Source organism: Esox lucius, chromosome 9 (assembly GCF_011004845.1).
Source record: "Esox lucius isolate fEsoLuc1 chromosome 9, fEsoLuc1.pri, whole genome shotgun sequence".
NCBI classification, from domain to species: domain Eukaryota; kingdom Metazoa; phylum Chordata; class Actinopteri; order Esociformes; family Esocidae; genus Esox; species Esox lucius.
In genome coordinates, this window is record NC_047577.1 from 3,584,974 (window position 1) to 3,595,091 (window position 10,118).

The following is a 10,118-nucleotide window of genomic DNA, read 5'->3' on the forward strand; positions in this document are numbered from 1 at the left end:
TGAAAGTAAGATTTGAGAAAAACAGAGAAACATAGAGATGCCGAAACAAATATAAAGCAACAGAGAGCGAGTGGGCGAGAGCGTCAAAAAGATGGTCCTATCACGCTCGGGAAAGTTTTTCAATTAAGTTTGTATCAAACTTAATTCGTTAATTTTATCTTTTTGGGAGCACCGTCTCTAAAATAGCTTTTCAACCGTTTGAATAGCTTTTTAAACCGTTTGACATGAACTTTATATATTAATAAAGTTATCATATTTCAGCGTTACCTGCTTGTGGAGTTGCCTATAGGTAGGCCTAATTGAAATAATGTCTTCCTTTTTGCATTCTGGTTGAAATCTGCACTCACGTGTCTTCATGCGTCGTCCTAATATTGATCCGATCACGTTAATTGACAATGATGCCTGTTAAACTTGGTTTACTGATAGCCTAGCATGAGTGGCCAATAATATAAGCATAATTAGATTCGTTTCTCCCTTAACCCCCATTTTTTTTTTTTTAAACATATTTTTAGCCTTGGACGGTTTTTCATATATCCCCGGCGGCACGAATCAACGAAAGGAAGAGTAAATAGAAAGCATGCAGCTGCTCCTAAATATTTCATGGGGAACCCTGCGCGAGTGCGCGTTGGCGCAGTGACATGGCTGGAGAGCGTTGCATGTCAGCATTCACTACCAGTTGAGGTGCACGCTATGATCGGCGCGCTGCGTGATTCCCGAGGTGGACAAACAATTATCTACTGTATGAACATCAGGGAGCGGAAGATACCGAAGGATTTGTTAAATGGTACATTTTTTGACAGAATCCTGATTGGGCCGATTGGGTGAATAAAACTGCACCGGGAAGCAACTTTTCGTCTACCGGGCATTGCGGCATTTTGGAAACCTTTTATAAACCACTCCAGTTGATAAACGGTGAGTTACCTATTTAAGAAAATAGTGTATAGGCCGACATTCTTTCCTTTAAATCCATACTGAAATATATTCCACCCAAATGGAATGCATTTAAGGCACAAATGATTATTATTGTCCACATGTTAACATGTTTTATGTTATCTCCAAAATATTCTCATGACAAAGGAATGTATTCACGTTTGACAGTTAAATTATTTATATCCTTGTTTTACATATCTGTTGGAAGCTGTTTCACCCAGGCGTTTTTGTAGTAACTTCAGCTAACATTTTAGCTTGTATCTTACCTAGCTCCTAGCGGCTGACAGAGGGGACAGCTGTGTTGTCATGGGGAACGGTGGCGCATGCAGAGCCAGAGGCAAACTGAGCCAACTGCCTACAGAACATCCCTGATAGAAATGTGGCATGACACACGTTCAAGTGGGCCAACATTCTACCCAGTGTTTTATTTCAGCACCCCCTACTAGTCTTTAGATGTTTTTTGTTTTTTTCCAAGGCCCCTTCGACCAGGCAAATTTTCTAAATCATTTATATGCCTAAATGAAGTGATGCTGAAAGCCTTTTCCTGTCTTTCATTTGATAAAACAATTATGTTTCCCCTGTACTTTGCTGCCTGGTTATAAATCGAGGTGCCAACTGCCTGTTCTTGTCTCTCTCTCTCTCTTTCCCCCTCTTTCTGTCTTTCTCTCAGTCTCTCTGTCCCTATCTCCCTTTGTGTTTCTGTCCTCAGACTCTGTGACAGCTTTCCTGAACCCTGGAGGTGTGAGGAAGGAGAGACAGAAAAAATGAAAAATAGTCAGAGAAACAGTCCCTGAAGGTTCAGGAGAGAGAATGAAAGAGTGAGAGGAAAACAAAAGGGGTCTGACACCAAAACCGGGCGGTGGAGAGAACCAGAGCCACAAAAAAAAACAGTGCGAGAAAGAGAGAAGAACGAGGGATCAACTCTGATGTACTGCCACCACCTGCTCTGAAGGTTATTAACAATGAATTTGGATCTGACCTCAGATCTGTGACTGTTGCAAGCCGCTTAAGAATAGTAATGTGCCAACTACGCAGGGGCTGCAGTGGGATCAGTTTGACTGTGAAACCCAGAGGGCAACATGAACCTGACCGAGTCCAGGTCGTCACTGTCTGGTCACCTCGGACGCGCCGTGGTCCCTCACTGGTGCAAATGAGATTTGAGCACCGATCGCCTCTAACCCTGTCCTGAACACGCCGACTGTGAGCCCGGCCACGACCTCAAGCTGTGACCTTTTAAGGATGTATCCCAGAACGAAAACAAACAACTTGTGTGACCTGCTCCGAGGCTGTTGTGCCGAATGCAGTTCTGCTTTTACTTGTAGGTCATTCGTCCGACCTTTGACCGGGTCAGTTCAGGACAAATGCACTTCGCCTCATGGCCATTCTGACTTGTGTCCTCCACACAAGTACGATTACCTCATGGTTGCTGCTCAAAACATTTACGTGTCACGTTTCAGTAGTTTAGTGTAGTCCGGGGCGACTTGCAGTCAGTGGCTGGTGGAACAGCCACGCATCTCTGACTTAGTGGGTACAAACGCCTCCTCTGTAAAGCACCTGTCCACAAAGTCACTGTCAGAAGAGACATGGATTTTACTGCTTGTTGTTTTGGACCTTTGCTTACCTCCCCTGACCTAAGCCTTAAACCCAACCCTACCCCAAATAACTAACCTTTCAAACCTGAACATCTATCCCAAAAAAACTAACCTTTCAAGCCTGTACCTCTATCCCAAATAACTAACCTTTCAAACCTGAATCTATCCCAAAAAAACTAACCTTTCAAGCCTGTACCTCTATCCCAAATCACTAACCTTTCAAACCTATATTCCTGTCTCAAATTTCTAACAAATCGCTCAAGGATTTTGCTTGGACACTGAATCTCGCTCATGAATTCTGGTGAAACAGCCAGTTGCCAACCTTTACCAATGCAGTGTTATGAGTAGTATTAATTAAGGGCTGTACTGAGATCAGTGTGATCTTAAAGACCCCAGGCCTCGGGGGAAGTAGATAACAACACCATGAATCCAACCCAGGACCAGTTGTCATCCCAGCTCAGCTTTGCTCTCATGCTGCAAGTAGAGAACGCCACGCAATCCAGACTCAACGACAGTTCCATCTTCTACGACTCCGTCCTCCACCCAGACTCATTCCTCCCTCCATCTTCTCTCCTCCCCCCCTCCTCCCTCTTTCCCATGGACGACTCGGAGCTGGCCGGCCTGATATGGCGGGTAGAGGAACCCACCACTGTGGCCCTGACTGTCATGTACTGCCTGTCCTTCCTGGTGGGCTTCGTTGGCAACGTGATGTCCATCAAGGTGCTCACCAACCGGCGCAGCGAGCGTCTGGCCGCGGTGAGCGCCACGCGGTGCCTCCTGGTCAACCTGGCGGTGTGCGACCTGGCCGTGGTGTGCGTGTGCATGCCCATTACGCTGGGCAACCAGATCTACGCCGTGTGGATCTACGGCGACTTCCTGTGCCGAGCCGTGCCGTTCACGCAGGCCATCTCCGTGTCGGCTAGCGTGCTGACGCTGACGGTCATCAGCGTCAACCGCTACTACAGCGTGCGCTGCCCGCTCCGTGCCCGCTCCCTCTTCACCCGCCGCCGCATCCTGGCAACGGTCGCTGTGGTGTGGGCGGCGTCGCTGGCGATCTGCTCGCCCCTGGTGTTCATGAACCGGCGCGATGAGATCCTCTTGGGGGCGTCGTTCGTCATCCCTGTGTGCCAGGAGGTGTGGCCGGGGCCGCGTCTGAAGCAGGGCTACACCGTCCTGCTCTTTGTGGCGCTCTACTGCATCCCGGTGACCTTTAACCTCACCATCGGCTTCCTGACGGGCCGCCGCCTGTGGGGAGACGGAAACCGGAGGTTTCTTGAGCTCGACCCCCGCAGCCGAGTGCTGCACTCGTCACGCCTTAAGACCAGGAAGAAGATCGCCAGGATGGTGGTGGCCCTGGTGCTGTTGTTTGCCGTGTCCTGGCTGCCACTGTACCTGGCGGAGTTCTGGATCGACCGCGTCCACCACCCACCACCTTGGCTCATGCAGACCCGACCCTTTGCACAGTGGCTGGGCCTCACCAACTCCAGCCTGAACCCCATCTGCTACTGCTTCATAGGTACGGCTTTGACTGCTCCTCGTCCGTTGTGACCTCCTGGTCCCGTGAAGTCATGTGTGTGACACTGTGTCCCGGGTCAGAACCGGTTGGTGTGTATGAATTCTGGTAGTTACAAATGTTGTGGGCGTTCACTTCCTGTTTGTTGAAATGGCCCAGAGTGGCACTGGTGCTTCCAATGTCGAGTGGTGAGGTTCTAGTTTTGCCTTCAGATAACTGGGATGTGGAAACTTACGTGTCGAGGAGAAATGTGTCCAATTGGATGGCTTTTCAGGTCCATGTCAGTGTGATCCACCATTCTCCAGAACGAATGCCCAGCGCTACCTTTCTGTCAGTCCTCTTGGGATGGCGTCACATACATTCTCTGTTAAAGGAAAGAAGCATCATTTTAACACTAATAAGCTCAAGCTCATTTAGCATATGCTTGGATTATTTCGTTTTTGCTGTAGTTATAGTGATGTAGAACAGTTCTTTAACCCTAAAGTACTGGTACACCATGATGCAACCAGATATACGCCACCTGGATCTACGGCAACTTCCTATGATGTTGGGGCTTTTTGAACCAATTGGTCTCATGTCAGAGGAGAATATATGTTTCTCTTTAATGATCCAACCCCTAATGTACTGTTTGTCCTGTACTGACCGCCGTCCCTTCCTCCTCCTCCTGTCCCTCCTCCTGTTCCTCCTCCTGTTCCTCCTCCTGTCCCTCCACCTGTCCCTCCTCCACAGGTGATCTCCACCGTGGGGCCAAGGTGTTCCGGACCCACTACCACCGCCGGCTCGCAGCTCTCTTCAACTCCTCCTTCACGGAAGCCGGCACTGCCACGACGACCGTCGCCGAGGAGTGTGTAACCGGGGTAACCGCGGCTGTGTCCACGGCAACCATCCCCAAGTTGTTAAACTTCTCCAGGGGCCGGGGGACAGGCACCATGACTACAGATGGGTCAGACAACAGCCTGTCTGACTGGTTGAAATCCACTCCAAGTGTGTGTGAGAGCTCCCCGCTGCCCTGTCTTCCCAACACGCCCCATCCACACACTCTACAGATCTACGAGTGTAGAATGGACAACGCCCCGTTAAATAGTGACACCGGGGCTGTGCAGGAGACCCTCCCTTTAAGAAGAAACTATGAGGAGCGAGGGGATACCTTCCTTCTAAGGCCTTTGATGTCTGTGGACAGAAGAGACACTTTGCCTTTAATACCAGCCTTTGGGAACAGACTGGACACACAGGATCGTCATATCCCTTTAAGGCGCGTCTCAGACACCTTCCCGTTAAGGAATTACTCTGGGGTTAGCAGAATGGACCCCGCCCCTTTAAGATCAGACTGTAGGTATGAGAAATCAGGAAGAGGTGACATGTCTCCTTTAAGACGAGACACTGCGAACATTATATTGGACCATATAACAAGCCTTTAACTGCTTTGGATTATCGGATGAAGTCTGTGAGAGGCGGAGACATCTCAGAATGAAGGACAATTAACCATCCCTGGGTAGATCATCTCTGAACAATGGGAGACACCAACACATGTCTAACTAAGCTATAAAGTATATTATAAATGGGGACAACAAAATGTATAGCCTCAAAAATCCTATTTTTTCTAACCCTAACCTCAACCTCAACCCTAAAATGAACCCTAATCCAAAACTAACCTCTATTCTATCCCTAAATTGAATTGTAATGTTTACTCTAAACCTTACACACAAAAAAAAAGAAATATTTTTCAAAATGGGGAGAGGAATAATTACTCCATTAATCACAATTTCCGGGTTTAAACAGTTTTTGGGACATTTTTGACAATTTATATAGTAAAAGCTGTTTACACACATTTTGAATTGATTACTCTGCTGTATTGTAGTTCTCTAGGTAACATGGAATAGGGTGTCTTTTAGGAAGCAGACCCAGACTACCAGCTCCATCTGACTGTCTGATGGGTATAGGTCTGTCTGTTTGAGGTGGCCTCGTAGTTAGACTATATGGTCAATAACTTAAGGTTCTGGGTTCAAATCCCTATTCTGACAAGGACATTCTTCATAACTGTGCTGTTAGCTGGGAAAGCGTGTTATTGCCAGACAATTATTCTAACTCTGTCTGGCAGACAGAGAGATACGAAATGGATGTGATTCATTTAAAAATTAACATTATTTCCTATCCTGTGTCACATCTACAACTTAATATCTACCACAATACAATGTGTCATTGTGTTATGTCAGCAAATGATATCTGGTCTGGTGTCGATATTTGTAGAATGTTGTGTTCAGGAAAAAAAATAATAATATCACTTGTGACCATCTGTAAGAATGTTGAAGTATTAGAATGTCAAACTGGTCCAGTAGAGTGATTGAATGTTAGAACATTAGAAGCCGCGACGCTGGAACTTCGGATAACGGCCAGAGACTGCGTGAAGAGGCTTAGGGAATTCAACCAGGTAAATGTACATAATGACAACAGGTAGGGAAACGATGCTACGGCAGAGAATTAGTGCTTTTCCTCATTGACCTCCCAGCAAACTTAGCCTGCATTTAGGCCATTATTTGTATGTGCATTTTACACCGTGAGGTATTTCTAGCTAGGCTGTAATGTGAGGGTGAGGGTGTAAGGTTTGTGTTACGCACAGATTTTCAGAAACTCCTCACTGATGAGCAGATTGGTGTTCATAGAAAGAGCAGAGGGATCAGCCACCCTAAAGTGGTCGAACATACTTGTTTCCTATGGCCTGGTCTGAATCCCTACCAACCGTAATCCTAAACTCAATAACCCTAACATTTATGCTTACATTTAATTAAGCCCTGACCCTGAATGTAATCCCAATTCTAACACTATGCCCAGTTGTAAGTTTTACCCTAAACCTGGCCAAAGTAAGTTTTACCCTAAACCTGGCCTAAGTACGTTACCCTAAACCTGGCCTAAGTACGTTACCCTAAACCTGGCCTAAGTACGTTACCCTAAACCTGGCCTAAGTACGTTACCCTAAACCTGGCCTAAGTACGTTACCCTAAACCTGGCCTAAGTACGTTACCCTAAACCTGGCCTAAGTACGTTACCCTAAACCTGGCCTAAGTACGTTACCCTAAACCTGGCCTAAGTACGTTACCCTAAACCTAAGCCAGAAATATATATTTTTGTAGGGATAGGCCAAAATAACTTGTGGGCAACGGCTTGTCAGTTTTTCTTTCTTTGTGGGAACATCTGGTCCACACACACACACAAACAAACAAACAAACACAAGCTCACACAGAATAATTTAATATTTTCTAGGGATCCATGGGTCAAAACTCTGCTGCATGAGACATCAGTCATCCTTGGATATTGTAATAATATGCACTGTATGGTCAAGCATGTCTGTATGGACGTGCGTGCGTGTGCGTGCGTGTGTGTGTGTGCGTGCGTGTGTGTGTGCGTGCGGGTGTGTGCGTGTTAAATTCATTTCCTGTGTAAGGCATTCATCAATCCCTTTCATATGGTGGCTGAATGGTGTCTCTCTAAATCTCACGAAAACATTAATACATAAAATATTTAGAATCATTTAAGTTATACCTGAGACAATGAATTGAAAAAAAAAATGTTTTATGCGCTTTTAAATGTGTCTGAATGGGCTACATTTAGAAATGTATTTGAAACTCTTTGGAAATATCTGGCCGATTTATTATATTTATAATTTTATTTCACATGTAGTTCAGACTTGTATTTTTTTGGTGTGGGATTTTTCTCGCTCTCTGTTCTCTCCCTGCTCCCCAAACATCCTCCCTGTCTCTCGAAGGTTGAGGCCCCTGGGGCTGCGTGTTCAGAGTAATGTGTGTCTGCTGTGTTATTATCAGAGGAGGTGCGCGCGCGCGCGCGTGCGTGCGTGCGTGCGTGCGAGGCTGCCATGCATGCGGAGTACAAGGGGCATCATTACAAGAGATTGTCAATGGCTGAGCATTAAAGACTGGCGGCAAATACTGTTGTGTCTCAGTTCATTTGGGAGGGGCGTGATTTAGTTACAGATAGTAACACACACAACAACCTCAGCGGGTTCTTTCAGGTACCAAGGTCAGTAGGCTAGGCATCCTCAGGATTTGAGTCCACAAGCAGGGCCGGCTCTAGCCTTTTGGGGGCCCTAAGCAAAATTTTATTTGGGGCCCCCTACAAGACTCTGTGAGGGTTGGAGCCCCTAAGGCATCTCTCATCTGGGATCTGTCTGTTTGACGTTACATTCTGTTAATCATTACCAAGTAAAAGATAAGGCTGGTCCCAGATCAGTCCTTTGACAGGCCCTGTGAATTCACTGTGTTGAGTGTATCGAGGAACTGACAGCATTTCGACAGTAAAATCTGTCCACATTTGCCCTCGGGGATGACATGACACTGAGCACATAGTGCAAGTAGTTGTTTTAACGTTTTCCCATGTTCAGTAAATGTCTGACGTTAAGGCGAGACAAAAGGTCTTCGTGTTTGGACAAAAAAAAGACGCTGTGGAAATAATAGAAACGAGACGACGCTGAACATCATGCCACACAGCAAACCATGATACCACGGAGCAAACCAGAGTCCTTTTAGTCGTGAATTAGCCATGCCCCTCTCCCCCCGGGCAAGATATCAGTAACAAGATGCACCACTCAACACTCAAGTGTGGTTGAAATCAGGCCAGGGATGTCTGCGAACTAGTCAACTTTGGTGTTTACTAAAATATTACTGGTTGAGAAACACAGAGTATCCTTGTTTTGTTATCTTTCCTGGGATTTTCGGTTAGCTAAACCTGTCCACACACACACAAGAGACCAGAAGATATTTGTATGCAGTTTCTCAATTCTGTTATATTTGTATGCAGTTTCTCGTTTCTGTTATATTTGTATGCAGTTTCTCAATTCTGTTATATTTGTATGCAGTTTCTCGTTTCTGTTATATTTGTATGCTGAGTTCCTACATTATGCAGCATGGTTTGGTGTGGCTTCATTCAGCTTGGGATCCCAACTGAACAAAGGAGTGCGGATTACGGACACGCACGAACACACACGGACACGCACGGACACACACGGCCACATGGAGATCGACAGACAAACACACTCCCGCTCGGGATTCAGGGGAACAATTCTCCCTCTTGATAACACCTCTGGTTTCAGATAAGCACCTTCTATCACTATTTTGTTTCTCTCTGCTCTTCATTCCTCTCTCTCTGTCTCTCTCTGTCTCACATCCTCTCTGTCTGTTGTCTGTCTCCCTGTCCTGTCCTCTCTAATGCACAACAAGACAGTACACAGAAAAAAAAAGGTGTAAAAAGTAAGAACATGTTTGAATGCAAATAGACATACATTGAATCACAGCAAATATAGCGGGCAGTGTTTGGATTCAGCTGCAGCAGTTTACCCAGACTCAACTCTCTCCTCATCCCCCATGTATATCTCCCTCTCTTCCTCCCTCTATCTCCACTCCTCTCTCCCTCTTCCTCCCTCCCTCCCTCCCTCCCTCTATCTCCTCTCCCCCCCTTCCTGTCTATCTCCACTCCTCTAACTGTCCACCTCCCTCCTCTATTCCTCCACTCATCCCTGTTTTCTATCTTCCCCTCTCTTCCACTCTCCATTTCTTTTCTCAAAGTGTCTTTTGTAGCGTAACAGGTGATTTATTTCACTGTTTAATTTTAGCAGCTCTTGTTCCTCTTTAAATGTCATGACATTCTTTTGTGCCAGGTCATTTTAACTGCGTAGCTCTTTAATGAAATACATTGTGATGTTTTACCAGCATGTTTTTATGTGTGTGTGTGTGTGTGTGTGTGTGTCTGTGTGTGTGATCATTAAATGTTCATGTTTACAGTACAGTATATAATTGCCGAAACATGGGCATGAGCACTATGGGCATGGGCACTATAAAGGGAGTGTCAGCATCTGTCAGATGAATTGCCACGGTACCTTCCTGGTTGGTATAAAGGCCAGACAGTGATATTTCGTCTGATTGGTTCTTGGACACACTTGTGCAAACATCTTACATGGCATCAACATGCCCCCTGGTTGCACACACATCTACTCTGAACCAAATCTCTCTGCCGTTTTCATTTTCTCTTTCGGTTGCATACATTCAGTTTTATTTAATTTACTAAACTCTATTCAT

General features: G+C 46.0%; 1 protein-coding gene across 1 annotated transcript; it reads left to right on the top strand.

Annotated features, from left to right (window-relative positions):
• The first annotated feature begins 485 nt into the window (after nt 1–485).
• On the top strand, nt 486–7,946 carry LOC105027486 (galanin receptor type 2). The gene is made up of 4 exons (XM_013131081.4): nt 486–718; nt 801–912; nt 1,601–4,038; nt 4,765–7,946. Exons 3-4 carry the CDS (start codon nt 2,946–2,948, stop codon nt 5,451–5,453), a joined length of 1,782 nt encoding a protein of 593 aa, XP_012986535.3. The 5' UTR covers nt 486–718; nt 801–912; nt 1,601–2,945; the 3' UTR covers nt 5,454–7,946.
• Nucleotides 7,947–10,118: the final 2,172 nt, after the last annotated feature.